The following is a 17,007-nucleotide window of genomic DNA, read 5'->3' as shown; positions in this document are numbered from 1 at the left end:
CTAACCCTGATGTACACATCCTAGATCTGACCGTCTTGTCCGGGTAGGGGGATGAATGGGAGACTTCACCAGTTTGAGACAAGCTTTCCCTTGTGGAAAACCTCCCTTTGTAGCTGGACTTTGACAAGCAAGTCAGATCCTACTCTGTCCCTACCTGTCTGACAAGTTTACAGTATGAGAGATGGATCCAGGAATCTTGACCGCAGTAGGAGAAGTCCACAGGACTTGGTAAGGACCTTCCCACTTAGGATGGTGCTGGTGTCTCTTCTTTATCACCTTCACAAGGACCCAGTCTGCAGGTTTCACGATCTCAGGTTTTGTTAGTGGGTTTCCTGGAACAAAACTACGAGTAGAAACTTCTTTGTGAGTTAATATCTTAGCCATATATTCTGCTAATGTATAACCAACTTCCTCATCTATCCTTCTAAAGAGTTTTTAGTTGAGGTGACAGAAAAGGTCTCCCGTATATGACTTCAAAGGCTGTCAGCACTACCGATGTACGTGTGACATACATATTTAGTACAACCAATAGGAGACAGTACTACCAATTTTTCCTGTTTCCTGCATGGTCTTTGTCAACCTATTTTTCAAGATCCCACTGTGTCTCCCCACCAGTCCGGCTGACTGAGGATGACAGGCACAGCGGTTTCCCAACTCAATTGACAATGTTTTAGGTAATAATAACATTACTTAGTTTACTATATATTTTCTGGAACCCCAAATCTGGGTATGATTTCCTTTAGAAGGGCCTTCGGTAAAATTAATGCATCAGGGTGGACAGCTTCAATCCACCTGCTGAAAGCATCCATAATAACAAGGCCGGACTCTTTCCCTCACACTTGTTCAATAAAATCCATACGAATGTGTTGGAATAAGTATTCAGGGTGAGGACATTGTCCTCTCTCTGGTCTCAGGTTCCCTTAGGAATTATTTTTTGAATAAATAATGCAGATTAAACAAAAAATTGTAATAGTTAGTAAAGCCATACATCCTAAATACCTAAGATATGATCTCTACCATCCCTCCTGTTGAGACATAGCTTATGCCATGGCTCAATACTGTGACATATCTTAGGAGGTCACTGGGCAGTTTATACATATAGGTCATCTTTAAAAATAACCCCTTTGGTTACCAATTTTTTTTTTCTTTTTTTAATGCCAATAGCATGTCATCCACATATAAGAGTATCTGGCTCCTTCTGGTGACTCACATTGAGCTAGGTTAGCCGATTTTACCTGGAAAACAATAGTAGGTGATTCACAGTACCCTTGTGGGATTCTGGTGAATGTATACCTGCTCCCCTTATATGTGAATACAAACCAAACCTGGCTATCTGGATGTACCAGGATGCTGAAGACATTACTGACATCACTGTAAAGACCTTATGTTCCGGCCTCCAGTCATTCAGCAGAGTATGGGGGTCTGGCACTGTGGGGGCTCTTAGAATCACAGCCTCGTTTACAGATGGAGGCGCCCTCCCTACTGGAAACAAGGTTGTGTTACAAGGTGAGCTGGACAGGATATAATCACCCTTATTATCAATCCCACATCTGCAGGTCATGAGGACCACAAAGATTCTGGGTATGTGGTCAATTCTTCCTCTAATTCTAGGAGAGGATCAGCATTTCTCACTCGTTCCCCTGCCTCGCTGCAGGTGGACACTGGGTTTACAAATGGTGTTCCACTTTAGTACTTGTGAATATGCCTGCAGTCTGGTATTGTAAAATGAGCCATCACCCAAATCCTCCCATTGTTACTTTCCTTACACTCTCCAACAAAATCACCAAGGAATTCCATGATCTACCTTCACATCTGGAGAGGGAAACATGTGGCACGAGGCCTCTAAAAAGCAAAAACAACAATTTAATTTGTTCTGACAGTTTACAACTGACGGCACAGTTCCCTTTATAATCCCAGTATATGGTGTGCAAAGAACAATCTAGAGCATGAAAATTCTCATATTTTACATCAGGACCCCTAAAATACCTGTAGTACATGGAGCAGTGTAGTTCTTCAGGTGTGTGAACATCTACATTTGTGTACCTTTATTGCTTCCTTGATGAAGGACTCAGTAATAAAGGATGGTCCTGCAGTTATTAGATCTAGACTGTAATAGTATCTGGATTCTCCATACCCCTGGAGCACCATTGTCTCAGCCATGGATGTTACCTATACTCCTGCAGCAGTAGGAAGTATTCCCGGGATCAGGGCTTGCATCATATCCCTCCCACACAATTGATATAATTTGTGTAATTGCACTCTTACCTGTGCTGAGGGCCCGGTGTCTCCACAGGCGTAGACAATAGTTCTGTGTGTCTTACCATGCGCTCCTTTTACTATTATGCAGGCAGCAGACAGTCCAATAGTAGGTATCTCTTCTGGATGTTCTAAGGTTCTAGTGGCTCCTGAATCAACAAGAAAAGTGACCTCATGGCTTCCCACAAGGAGAGTTACTTCTGGAAATACAGTGTTTTAAATGTATTTCTACTTTAGCCAAATTAAATGTTTCCTCTCATTACACTTTTCCATTTCTTGTACCAAATGTTCACATTTTATGAAACTAAGTTTATCATAAAATACAACCCATCTATCAGGGACACATTCAGGGTCTCCTAGTGGTCCTTTCTTATCTCAAAACCACAACCACATTCCACAACAATCCTCATGTTCATAGCTTATCTCCCCACCTCAGGACTGTGTGCTCTGGGTGGTGCCTTCTCCTAGTTTTTAAAGATTGAAAAGACAATGTCAGGGATATAGAATTTTTACTCTCTATTTGTTATAATATATAAGAGTTAGGCCTATAAGTTACCAATAAGGACACATTGCACATTTGATCTGAAGACTGTTCTCTCTGGATACCTGATGAAAAAGGACCATATCCGGTTTCATTCCAGGGATACCTTCTTGGTACAATCTTAATAACTTTCCAGCCATCAGATGAAATGGTCAATAACAATCCTGCCTTATAATGAGGACAAGACCTTAAAATATATATATATCTATATGGGACAAAGTCCCATAAGGATGTTACATAAAATTCTTAAACACAAAAGACAAACAAGATGAGGACTATACACAATATAAATCCTGGAGCACAATGGATTTCTACCCACTTATAAGAAATCTGACAGATATCAGTGGAATTCATAAGTCAACAAGAAGATAATAAACCAATAGCAACAATACAATTACTGCTAGTAATATCCAGAATCTAAATAATCCTCACTGATTACACTATGTCCTAGGTATTTACCAGCTTGTACCTCTATATCGTGCCACCTCCATTCAAGGAAGGCCTGTAAGGGGCGAGTGTGACAACACAGTGTAACAAACATGAAAGTCCCCAAGGGCTATGGTCACTGATATGACAGATACATATACTCACAAGGACTTCTGAACAGTACAAACACGATTTTCAGTTAGGAACTGGACATACACACATACACAGAGACATAAAAGACAAGAGAGTAAAGTTCCCTCATACTCCTAGACCTGAGGTGCTGAGATAAAGTCCAATGACACCGCCTCTTTATATCCAGAGACATTCCCGTTCTTAATATCAGGTATTCAGAGCACCACCGGCGCGGACTCTCCTTTTCTTTTATGTTATTAAAAGAAAAACATATAACATAACAACATAGAATATTCTCTGTGGGGATCAGGTGGCGTGTACCTAGGTGATGTATACCACTATAACAACCTATGATTTGTCTCCAGTCCACAGATGACTGTTAACCACACCTACTGGACTCCCTTATACAGTCAGGATTTTATATTCCAATCCTCATACATTCACTCAAGAGAACATTCAAGGAGTCTCATGTGTAACATAAAACATATAGTTATGGCGTTTTAGTTCTATAATTTTAAATGACAGACAAAACAGCACACTTAACAGAAAACAACATTCAACAAAGTACAGAAGACAAAACAATACCAAAAAAAATTCATCTTATACTGGGTTCTATTATAGGTTAATCCAGCGGATTCCTTAATCTGACGAGAATCTCCCTCGATTCTCCCATCTAGATCAATTTAACGTTCACACAGAGTTTTTTATTCCACAGTAGCCTCACACTGGACACTGGCTTTATACCCATTCTACAGAATATCTTACAAGAATTAACAAACCCCAATCACTATGGAGCTTCGCAACTTACAGGAGTTTTATAATCCCAATTGCATGTAAACAACTTCCAACTTACAGGAGCCTCTCACAAACCCCAATTGGAAAAGTCCACAATCACAGTCCCAATTCAATTCCTAGAATAACATTCATACTGGATTAACAAGGTTACCGAATATAATGAAAATTATTAAATGTTCTTACCTGTATTCAGATACAGACGATTCCCAGAGATCCTTAGACTATACGAAATCCGTCACTTCCCTTCAGTCCGGTATAACTGATAATGCCCCTGTTGACGCCTAATGTCAAGGTGGAGGACTTACTTAAGGAGTTCCAGACTCCCCCGTGCACGGTTTACAGTGCTCAACGGTGAGGGAAAGGTGTTGGATTTCCCGGCCAACGCACCAAATGCCAGTGGAGTTTTAGTCTTCCAATTAGAAATCGTCCAGACCTGAATAAGTAAGATCCTTTATTTGTCATGCCGGCATGGAGAAAGATTGACAACCACACCAGCTGTGGGCAGTCATCTGACTCCATACAGATTCTTAAGAGTTTAAATAGAAGAGCCGAAAAGGGGGTTCAAGACTACTACGTTTGCAAAAATAGTACTTACAATATGCTTAGCTGTTAGCTATCCTTATCTGCGTTACCAGAGAAGAAAAGGTATGACTTTTTATTTTGTACGTACGATAAGGATAGCAACCTAAGCATTACACCCATGTATTACATCAGCTGAAAAGAGTTACTAAGCATGGCATATATAGTTGTGGCCAAAAATATTGACACCGCTGCAATTCTGTCAGATAATACTCAGTTTCTTCCTGAAAATGATTGCAAACACAAATTCTTTGGTATTATTATCTTCATTTAATTTGCCTTAAATGAAAAAACACAAAAAGAATTGTCCTAAAGCCAAATTGGATATAATTCCACACCAAACATAAAAAAGAGGGTGGACAAAAGTATTGGCACTGTTCGAAAAATCATGTGATGCTTCTCTAATTTGTGTAATTAACAGCACCTGTAACTTACCTGTGGCACCTAACAGGCGTTGGCAATAACTAAATCACACTTGCAGCCAGTTGACATGGATTAAAGTTGACTCAACCTCTGTCCTGTGTCCTTGTGTGTACCACATTGAGCATGGAGAAAAGAACTGTCTGAGGACTTGAGAAACCAAACTGTGAGGAAGCATGAGCAATCTCAAGGCTACAAGTCCATCTCCAAAGACCTGAATGTTCCTGTGTCTACCGTGCGCAGTGCCATCAAGAAGTTTAAAGCCCATGGCACTGTGGCTAACCTCCCTAGATGTGGACGGAAAAGAAAAATTGACAAGAGATTTCAACGCAAGATTGTACGGATGTTGGATAAAGAACCTCGACTAACATCCAAACAAGTTCAAGCTGCCCTGCAGTCCGAGGGTACAACAGTGTCAACCCGTACTATCCATCAGCATCTGAATGAAAAGGGACTGTATGGTAGGAGACCCAGGAAGACCCCACTTCTTACCCCGAGACATAAAAAGGCCAGGCTGGAGTTTGCCAAAACTTACCTGAAAAAGACTAAAACATTTTGGAAGAATGTTCTCTGGTCAGATGAGACAAAAGTAGAGTTTTTTGGGCAAAGGCATCAACATAGAGTTTACAGGAAAAAAAAGAGGCATTCAAAGAAAAAACCACGGTGCCTACAGTCAAACATGGCGGAGGTTCCCTGATGTTTTGGGGTTGCTTTGTTGCCTCTGGCACTGGACTGCTTGACCGTGTGCATGACATTATGAAGTCTAAAGACTACCAACAAATTTTGCAGCATAATGTAGGGCCCAGTGTGAGAAAGCTGGGTCTCCCTCAGAGGTCATGGGTCTTCCAGCAGAACAATGACCCAAAACACACTTCAAAAAGCACTAGAAAATGGTTTGAGAGAAATCACTGGAGACTTCTAAGGTAGCCAGCAATGAGTCCAGACCTGAATCCCATAGCACACCTGTGGAGAGATCTAAAAATGGCAGTTTGGAGAAGGCACCCTTCTAATATCAGGGACCTGGAGCAGTTTGCCACAGAAGAATGGTCTAAAATTCCAGCAGAGCATTGTAAGAAACTCATTGATGGTTACCGGAAGCGTTTGGTCGCAGTTATTTTGTCTAAAGGTTGTGCAACCAAGTATTAGGCTGAGGGTGCCAATACTTTTGTCTGGCCCATTTTTGGAGTTTTGTGTGAAATGATCAATGTTTTGCTTTTTGCTTCATTCTCTTTTGTGTTTTTTCATTTAAGACAAATTAAATGAAGATAATAATACCAAAGAATTTGTGTTTGCAATCATTTTCAGGAAGAAACTGAGTATTATCTGACAGAATTGCAGGGGTGTCAATACTTTTGGCCACAACTGTACGGAGAGGAGCCAAGTGCCAAGAGCCCCGAGCAGCATTTTAAAACTCACACATGACGTTCCATCGGAAGTGATGTGCTGGAAGCTGACCGGAAATTAGATAATTTCATGAGGAAATTGTGACGGCACTAGGAATGCTTCAGATCCATCACCATGCCCTCCTCCAACAGCGCAGACAGCAGGATCACCTTGGAATCGGGGATGCCGGCCATGTAAGTGGATCATGATATGTCCTGCATCGGGAGGCTCAGGTGGGCACTACAATGGGAGCCAGGCTGCTATAGCATCTTTATAGAATTTTTCTTTATTTCTCTCTTTTTCTTTCTTTCTCTATTCTTTCTTTCTTATTCTCTGTTCTGTCTTTCCCTCATTTTCTTTCTCGCTCTCTGTTCTTTCTCTCTAATCTTTCTTTTTTCTTTCTCTCTCAATGTTCTTTCTTTCCCCTCTTTCTTTCTTTTTCTTTTCTCTTTCTTTCTCTGTTCTTTCTTTCTTTCTTTTCTTTGCTTCTTTCTTTCTCTCTGTTCTTTCTTCTTTCTCTCTGTTCTTTCTACCTCTCTTGCTCTCCTTTCTTTCTGTTTTCTTTTTTCTGTTTTCTCTCTTCCTTAGTGCCAGTCAGTGTGCCCATAATGCCAGCCACTGTGCCCTCAGTACCAGTCAGTGTGATCAGCAGTGCTAAATGGGTGCGGTTGGGCGTTGACATGGGTGTGACTAGTTGCGAAATGGATGTGGCCGGGGCGTCGCCTAAAATTTACAGTTTTTGTCCCTCTTTCCCTTCTTCAAAAGTTGGGAGGTATGATAGGGGCGGCTATGACCAGGGGGTCTGGTTGCCCAATGGATAGCGGTTCTGTCAGGAATTCTGTCACCGTGTACAAAATGGGACAGAGCTTTGGGAGGAGTACTGTACCTAAAAGCAATAAATAGGACTGAGCTTAAAAACTGGGCACAGCTGTGACTACATGTTATATAGTTGTGTTACTCTCCTCTCACTTCTTGTAACCTACAAGTGTACAAAGATATTATATAGTCACCATGTGACTAGTGGGCCTGTGTAACTTCAAATGCCAGCGCTGAATTTTAGTCCCAGTCCAGCCCTGTTTAAGGATAAGCGCACAATAAAAGTCAATATTACCGGCTGACAAACAAAAGTCTGTTTTCTTGACCAACCAGAAATCAACACTTAAATTTAAAGCCGACATACAGATAACATTCTATAATTCTTCGTTTGCTAACAAATAGTCATCTGGTTAATTAAGATACAATGCTGTATGTCTTCACAATGCCAAAAGTAAAAAAAAGGTTTTAAAAATATTAAAAAAAATAAAGTTCAAATCACCCCCCTTTCAAAATAAAACAATAAAAAAATCAAACATACACATTTATCATAGCGGCGTTCAGAATCGCCCGATCTATCAATATAAAAAATAATTAACCCGATCTCTAAATATTGTAATGAGAAAAAATGTCAAAACGCCAGAATTACTACTTTTGACCGCTGCAACATTTCATTAAAATGCAATAAAGGATGACAAAAAAATCGTATCTGCACCAAAATGGCATCCATTAAAAATGTCAGCTCGGCACACAAAAAATAAGCTTTCACCCAAAGTTATTTTTACTGATACAGTGGGTATGGGAAGATTTCAGACTCCTTTAAATTTTTCACTCTTTATTTCATTGCAGCCATTTGGTAAATTCAAATTCATACTATCTATTCCTGACACTGGAGGGGCTTATAAACTTACGAAGTATATAGTTTAAGGTCTGCGATCTGCCAATATGTGGCTAGTTTTCTGACTGTTTCGGATAACATGATACATGAATTTAGGGTTTTTTTTTCCTTTAGTCTCGTTTGAATATAGGTCAATATTAAATAGTCTCTTGATGAGTCGTCTTTGGTGAGGACGATGAAACCTGTAGAAATGAGAGGCTTGGAGAGTGAGCGTGTATACGTCACCTCACCCTATATACTGAACTGTGGGGTACATGTTTTTTCTATTAGTCACCTATTATCTAACCTTCAGGGGGTGAATTATGGGTATAGTTTTACACTTGGAATTAATGAAGTTTAGTTTTATCCTTTTGTCAGCAAACATGAGGAATGACAAGAGACAACCCATTTAAGAAGATTTAATTTTAGTGAAAACTATTCCAACATTAAGAACATAAAAAGTCTTCTCCCCTATGTGACATCTCTGATGTTTATTAACAGCTGATTTCCAAGTAAAATATTTCCCACATTAAGAAAATGAAAAAGGTTTCTCCTCTGTGTGACTGCTCTGATGACGATCAAGAAGCGCTTTCTGGTTAAAACATTTCCCACATTAACATGTAAAAGGCTTCTTCCCTGAGTGAGTTCTCTGGTGCCTAACACAATTTGATTTCTTGCTAAAACATTTCCCACATTCTGAACATGAAAAAGGCTTCTCCCCTGTGTGAGTTCTCTGGTGCTTAATGCAATCTGATTTATTGTTAAAACATTTCCCACATTCTGAACATGAAAAAGACTTCTCCCCTGTGTGGATTCTCTGGTGCTTAACACAATCTGATTTATTGTTAAAACATATCCCACATTCTAAACATGAAAAAGGCTTCTCCCCTGTGTGGATTCTCTGGTGCTTAACACAATCTGATTTATTGTTAAAACATTTCCCACATTCTAAACATGAAAAAGGCTTCTCCCCTGTGTGATTTCTCTGGTGCTTAACACAATCTGATTTATTGTTAAAACATATCCCACATTCTGAACAGGAAAAAGGCTTCTCCCCTGTGTGAGTTCTTTGGTGAGTAACAAAACGCGATTTCCATGTTAAATACTTCCCACATTCTGAACAGGAAAAAGGCTTCTCCCCTGTGTGAGTTCTCTGGTGAGTAACAAAACGCGATTTCCATGTTAAATACTTCCCACATTCTGAACAGGAAAAAGGCTTCTCCCCTGTGTGAGTTCTCTGGTGGTTAACAAAATTTGATTTATGTGCAAAATTTTTCCACATTCTGAACAGTAAAAAGGTTTCGCTCCTGTGTGAATTCTCTGGTGAGTAATAAAATTTGATTTCCATGTAAAACATTTCCCACATTCTGAACATGAAAATGACTTCTTTGCTTTAGGAGCAGTTTGTTTTTTAATGCCTCTTTTGTGACTTTGATTTTCCTTAGTAGTCGGTAATGAATCAGAAGATGGGACCTGTTTCATAGGATCAGATGACAGATCTTTGCTGTGAATGGATGATGATATATCTGGAGTAATAGCAATCACTTCAGTTGTATCTTGTAGGATCTTAAGATCATCAGATTTAAAAGTTGAAGATGTCAGCTGTCCCTCTGATCTCCTGGTACAGTCATCTGCTAAGACCAAAAAAAAATTATTTTAATAAAATATCGTTGAGTTTTATATTTTTGAACATTTCTACTTAAACTGTCCATAAAAATGGCAAGCTATGTAAAAACTTTAATTATTTACCAAGACAATGACAGTTCACAGTCTAATAGAAAACCTTGTTGGATGAGCCAGTAGTGTGCGGTGTTCAACTGTCTGTTCATTCTGCCTCCCAAATATCGAATAAAAAGAAACCAATCAATGTTATGTAGGTGAAAATAATACCAATTCTCATCTCACAAAAAACAAGTCCCCACTCAGGTCCATCACCTGTCAATGGAAAAACAGAGGTTCCCGCACTATTAGTGGCTCAAAGGCTGTTGAAAAGCAACAAGGTTTCTATAAACCAATCCAGCAAAATCCGCTCTCACTTCGGAGTCTTGCAGTGTGCACAAACAACATTTAGGATCCCTGTATTTAGCAATATTATAGTGAGAAGAATCCACTTAATTTGCGGTGTCTCCTGGAGGACAATCTGGGCACTATGTGCTGGGTAATAAAATGGCAAATGTCTAATTATCACTCTCCAACATCCACTGAGTGTTAATTTCCGATAAGTGGCTGTGGAGCCAAAATGTTCACTCCTGCTAAGGATTATAACCCTCAGTGAATTAATTTATAAAATGGAATCACTTTATGGGATTTCGACTGTTCTGGTTTCCTGTCATTTAGTTATATTAGGGCATATGCATATGGTGTGTCCAATCTCATCCAGGATCTGTTCCTGCTGTCCAGCTGGAGTAATCTGCTCCCTACTTCAGCCAATTGGAAAGTACCACACCCTACTAAAGCTCAAAGCACATGGCCGGAATCTGCCAGATACAGCGCTGTTCTCCTCTGGTTCAGTCCTCTGTGCTCAGCTTGCGGCTTGTGTATTTGCTTCCTGCTGTGACCGTGGCCCGTTTACTGACTACTCTTGTGTCTTCTGATTCTGTATTCTGTCCTTCTGGTTCTGACCCAGCTACCTGACTATTCTTCTTGCCATCGAACACCACAGAATAGCAGGTAACATCATGGTCCAAGCCTAGGGGTCCCAGTGTAAGTCCAGATCCATGTAATGGTGTTAGATGAGCAAGGCAATCCTTGGGATATGGAAAGCAGAGGGTGTTCATGGTGGACATCTTTTGAGCTGCCAGGTGACCATGAACAGTGCTCCCAATACATTCAAAGAAAAAAAAAGGGGGTTTCCAGCTTCCAAATGTACAAAAAAATTTATTGAAGGCATAAGAACAGAGATAAACGGACATGCCCCATAATGGCGGAAAGCAGAGCAAAGCGTTTCAAACAATACATTCTTTTTGAGCTTGAAAAAGAACGTATTGTTTGAAATGCGCTGCTCTGCTTTCCGCCATTATGGGGCATGTCCGTTTATCTCTGTTCTTATGCCCTTAATACATTTTTTATACATTTGGAAGCTAGAAACCCCCCCTTTTTTCTTTGGATGTATCTCACGTTTGGCTTGACTGAAATCCGAGCTTCCATGCACCACTATTAGCCGGGACAGGTGAGCTGGTTACTCTTTTTTCATTATACTCCCAATACATTGTGTCTGCAAACTATTCCAGCTAGATCTGCCTTCATATAGCTAAATGGCGCTCCTTCCCTTCTGAACACTGCCATGTGCCCAGACAGTAGTGTACAACAGTATACAGAGTATAGGGTGAAGCTGGAAAATAATTTGTAAGATCCATTTGTTTTCTATTATCCTTTGTGAAGAATTCCAAACTTACCACCACATAAAGTGACACACGTCAGATATTAATAATGGGGCCTGATTAGGAACTACTGAAATGATCAAACTCAACAGTCTCCATCAGTAATAAATGAGTAACTAGTGATGAAACCTCTCTGGTGTAATTAGAGTATGGGGCTCGGAGACTTCACAATCTATACTACCCTAAGCTTCAATATTTTCTGTCAGATGAGTTTCAAGAAGAAATATTAGGCATTTAAAGAGAACTGTGTATAAGGCCGGTTTCACACGTCCTGATATTTCCTGTACCGGAGATGTCCATGTGTGTAATACTTGTGGCACACGTGTGACAACCATGTCCCGCCCGAGTGCAGCATCAGTATCACATGGACGGCCGGCAGGGAAGAAGCGCTACAGTAAGCGCTGTTCCCCGGCGGTGGGTGCTGAAGACACTCTCATCATTCTCCCCTGATCTGCCGGCGGGGGGAATGATGAGAGTTATATAAAAGTCAGAATGATGACAGCAGGTGCGGGCTTTTGGGACTATTACTCCCATCAATCTACACCTGCGGCTAAGAACAGTGACAGCAGGAGCGGATGATTGGAGTATTCCTCACCCACCGCCGGCGCTATAACTAAATAAATGAATGAAAAAAACGGTGTGGGTTCCCTTGTATTTTCTATAACCAATCTGGAAAACTCACAACTGGGGGCTGCAATCCTCATCTGTCAGCTTCAGCAAGGCTGGTTATCAAGAATAGAGGGCTCCTGACACTGTTTTTTTTTTAACTATTTAAATAAATAATTTTAAAAAACGGCATGGAGTCCCCCCATTTTTGACAATCAGCCTTGCTACAGCAGACAAGACAACTGGGGGCTGGTATTCTCAGGCTTGTAAGGGGCCATGGATATTGCCCCCCCAGCCTAAAAATAGCAGCCCGCAGCTGCCCGGAAAAGGCACATCTATTAGATGCACCCATTTTGGCGCTTTGCCCGGCTCTTCCCACTTAGATGTTAGTTGAGGATAACTGTGTTTGTTATTTTTGAAAAAGGAAAACTGTTTTGTTTTATTTCTACACTGTGTTCCAAATTATTATGCAAAAAATATTTCCTCATATTTTCTCTAAATTACCTGTATGAATTGCAGTCATTGTTATTTTCCAGTCATCTACTATTCTAGTATAATTGCAATGTTTTTGAACAAACTGCCTATGAAAACAGTATATTTTTTAAAATAATAAAGACTCAAAATGCATGTTCCAAATTATTATGCACAGCAGAGTTTTCAACCTTTTTATTTTTATTTTCAACAAAAAAATGGTGAATTGTGAAATTATAAGCATTATCAGCTTATTACAAAATGAAATCAAACAGTTTTCAAGTCAAAACTTTATTCTAGGTGATGTGACATTTGCACATAGGACCCCTTGTTCGAAAGAAGCTTCTGAACTCTCCCGTCCATTGAATTTGTCAGTTTTTGGATGGTTTGTGCTTCAATTGTTTTGCATGTGGACAGAATACCCTCCCAGAGCTGTTGCTTAGATGTGAGCTGCCTCCCGCCATCATAGACGCTCCTTGTGATGATGCTCCAGAGGTTCTCAATGGGGTTGAGGTCAGGGGAAGATGGTGGCCGCACCATAAGTTTGTCCTCTTTTATGCCCATAGCAGCCAGAGATGAAAATGTGTTATTTGCAGCATGAGACGGTGCATTATCATGCATGAAAATGATCTTGCAGCGGAAAGCACAGTTCTTCCTCTTGAACCATGACAGGAAGTGCTGTGTTTGTGTTTTCATCTTATTTCACCGACAATACATGTTGGGGGCTGTCTATTGCTTTGGGGTCTGCTCTGGGGCAGTTTAGATTTTCCCTTTCTTTCTTTAGGCTTATTTAGTTCTCCAGCCGTGACGAGGCGCCTAGGACCACTGTAGGCACGCTCCATGGCTACTGCTAGTTGTGTGGATAGGATCAGGGGTCTGCAATCCGCTAGTTACCAACCTCTCCGGTTTTCTGGGCTTAGCTTGCTTTTTGTTTTTTTCTCCTTGGTGACTCATTCATAACAGATTATGGAGTTCATCTTTACCCCTTCAGGGATCCTAAAGGGGCCGACAATCTCTCTCCCCATGATTCCAGCCCAAAACATTACTCCACCTCCTCCTTGTTGGCACCTTATCCGTGTTTTCATGGGGTGTCCATCAACCAGCCATCCTACACTCCATCCATCTGGACCATCGAGCGTTGCACGGCACTCATCGGTGAACAGAACAGTGTGGAAGTCAATCTTCATGTATCGTTTGGCCCACTTGTGACGAACACAGGCTGTAGAGGAGGGGGGGTGGCACTGCTCTGTGTGTGTGTGAAGGGAGGAGGGATGAAGCTGCAGAGCTAGCAGCCTGGATTGTCATATCTGCCGGATCTTTCTGGAAAGTTACAACAGAAAACATCATATTTTGTGGACAAAACCCCATACCTCACAGACATTGTACATCACACCTCCCCCCTTAAGAGGGCGCTAAGGAGGCATTACCTCTCGGTAATCGGCCATGCGCACCTCAGCGGGTTCGCCCCGGCGGGACAACCCATCGGCATTGCCGTTTTCACTGCCCTTCCTGTGTTTTACAGTGAAGTCGTACTGTTGAAGGGCAAGGCTCCAGCGGAGCAACCTTCCATTGGTTCCGGACACTGTGTGCAACCAGCTCAGAGGGTTGTGGTCAGTTACCACCGTGAAGGCACGCCCGTACAGGTAGGGCTGCAAACGCTGCAGTGCCCACACCATGGCCAGACACTCCTTCTCGATGGTCGAGTATGCCACTTCCCTCGGCAAAAGTTTCTGGCTCAGGTACAACACGGGGTGTTCTTGGTCTCCCGAGTCGACCTGGCTAAGCACAGAACCGAGGCCAAACTCGCTGGCGTCGGTCTGTACCAGAAACGGGCGACTGCTGTCGACTGCTCTCAACACTGGAGAGTTGCACAGGGCTGCTTTCAAAGCTTGGAAAGCCGCCTCACAGTCATCTGTCCAGTTGACTGTTTGGGGTAGCCTCTGCTTGGTGAGGTCAGTCAAGGGTTTGGCAAGGGCGCTATAGTCCTGTACGAACCGCCTATAGTACCCTGCAGTGCCCAAGAAGGACTTCACCTGTTTCTTGGTCCTGGGGGTGGGCCAGGACACGATTGCGTCCACTTTTTCTGGCTCCGGACTCATGGAACCCCCGCCTACCCGGTGCCCCAGGTAGTGGACCTTGTGCATGCCTATCTGGCACTTCCCCGGCTTGATGGTCAGGCCTGCCTGGTGAAGACGCTTGAGCACCTCCTGGAGGTGCTGGAGGTGTTCCTCCAAGGTGGAACTGAAGACGGCAATATCGTCTAAGTACGCCACTGCGTACTCCTCCAGTCTCTCTGGAGGCGTGGGTTCGTATCCCACCGCTGCCACCAATATGTGACGAACAGCCCACCGCCGTTCGTCCACTTACGGGCGACACTAACGGGGGTCCCGCTGCCACCAAAATGCGACGGACAGCGGACCCTGTGTCACCACTATGTCACAATCCCACCACTGACACCGGTGTATCAGCGGACGGAGGGGCGTGACACAATGCCGGCACATGGCTATCACAGGCGCAGTGGGGCTTATCTTAGTTATCCCACCGCTGCCACCAATATGTGACGAACACAGGCTGTAGAGGAGGGGGGGTGGCACTGCTCTGTGTGTGTGTGAAGGGAGGAGGGATGAAGCTGCAGAGCTAGCAGCCTGGATTGTCATATCTGCCGGATCTTTCTGGAAAGTTACAACAGAAAACATCATATTTTGTGGACAAAACCCCATACCTCACAGACATTGTACATCACACCACTGGAGCCATTTCTGCTTGTGTGCAGTGGATAGAGGTGGTCGACAGGATGGCTTACGCACAGCTGCAAACCTCTGAAGGACCCTGCATCTTGTTGTTTGGGGGACGTTGGAGGCACCAGCAGCTTCAAAAATTTGTCTGCTGCTATGACAAGGCATTTTTGCAGCTGCTCTTTTAACCTGACGCAATTGCCTGTTGGAAAGAGTCCTCAATTTTTCCTTTTCAGCACGCACACGTGTGTGCTGGGAATCCGCTACATACTTCTTGATTGTGCGATGATCACAATGAAGTGTCTTGGCAATGTTGATTGTAGTCAGGACTTGACCTAAATACTCCACAATTTGTTGCTTCTCAGCAGCCGACACATCCTTTTTCTTTCCCATTTTGGCAAAAAATGTAGGCTGCTTAATAATGTGGAACAGCCTTCTTAAGTAGTCTTGCCTTTATTTGGACACACCTGATTTGCACAGGTATCTGCAATTGCTTTCAGTGATATAAAGAGCCCTGACACACATCACCATCAATGAGTTTAAATGACAAACAAAAAAATTCTAACCTTATCACTCCTAAACTCTTTTTGCATAATAATTTGGAACACAGTTTAATAAAATACTTTATTCTGACTGTGTGTTCATTTACCATGTAACTATGGGGTTAGTAATGGATAGACACCTTTCCATTACTAAGCCATGGGCTTGATGTCACCTGACAATACAAAGGTGACATCAACCCTCTAAATATGAACCCCACGTGCCACCAACTACAGGGCAAGTGGGAAGATCCGGGCAAAGCATCGGAATTGGAGCATCTAATAGATGTGCCTTTTTCAAGCAGCTGCCGGCTGGTTATTGTTTAATCTGTATTTGTAGTTTTCCGTTAAGGAGATTCTCGTGCTCTGGGGCGGGGCTGTGGGTTGGGCTGTGGGCTGGGCCTTATGTGGTGCTCTGCGTACATATTAATCTGTATTTGCTTATGAGACTGACTCCCTCCCTGCAGGTAACACTACTGACAACAGACTGCGCTTGAGTGTGCACCCCCCAACATCCAGCAACAGCACCAGTGACCGCTTACCGCTGCCAGACACCGACCCTACGCAACCGCAGGCAGGAAGCGCTGACCGTACTGTGCAACGCTTGACAGCAAACAGTGTAGAGTGCATGGCTCCCGTCGGAGACTTTGATTTACATCCACGGCTGCGGCCTTAATACCAGAACCCTCCGCCTCATCCGCTGAAACAACAGCCACCGGTACCCGGACACAGAGCAGCCCACCAAAAGGTCCCGGACTCTTCTTCACCGCTAAGAGACAGTGCCTCCGGTACATCCAGGATCGCTTCCTCAATGTGACGCGCCGTCTGCGGCGCCATCGTGGAATCTTCCAACCACCTCCCTTCGGACGACAGAGTCTGATAAGTTGAACCCTACATTTTTTCCTCTCCCGCCGTTAGCAATTCTTTTTTTGTTGTTACCATTGTTGACAGCTGAAGTCAAGCTGTCACTGCATAATATTGAACTTCCACATATTTGTCTGCGCAATACTTCTGTGCATCTTGTATATATTAACTCCCTGCGTGGAGAAAGCGT

The 17,007-nt window shown here is 42.6% G+C and overlaps 1 protein-coding gene across 1 annotated transcript in view; it reads right to left on the bottom strand.

The window, feature by feature from the left end:
• Positions 1-16,790, bottom strand: part of LOC141075626 (uncharacterized) — a 68,532-nt gene extending 51,742 nt beyond the window's left edge. Inside the window, exon 1 of the mRNA XM_073562730.1 lies at positions 16,746-16,790. Coding sequence (XP_073418831.1) covers positions 16,746-16,790 — 45 coding nt within the window. The remainder of the gene's footprint in view (positions 1-16,745) is intronic.
• Between the last annotated feature and the right edge of the window lie 217 nt (positions 16,791-17,007).

This window comes from Dendrobates tinctorius, unplaced genomic scaffold (genome assembly GCF_039654945.1).
Source record: "Dendrobates tinctorius isolate UK_male_01 unplaced genomic scaffold, ASM3965494v1 ptg000366l, whole genome shotgun sequence".
Lineage (NCBI taxonomy): Eukaryota > Metazoa > Chordata > Amphibia > Anura > Dendrobatidae > Dendrobates > Dendrobates tinctorius.
Note: the sequence above shows the minus strand (reverse complement) of the source record. Positions and strands in the feature narration are given on the sequence as shown.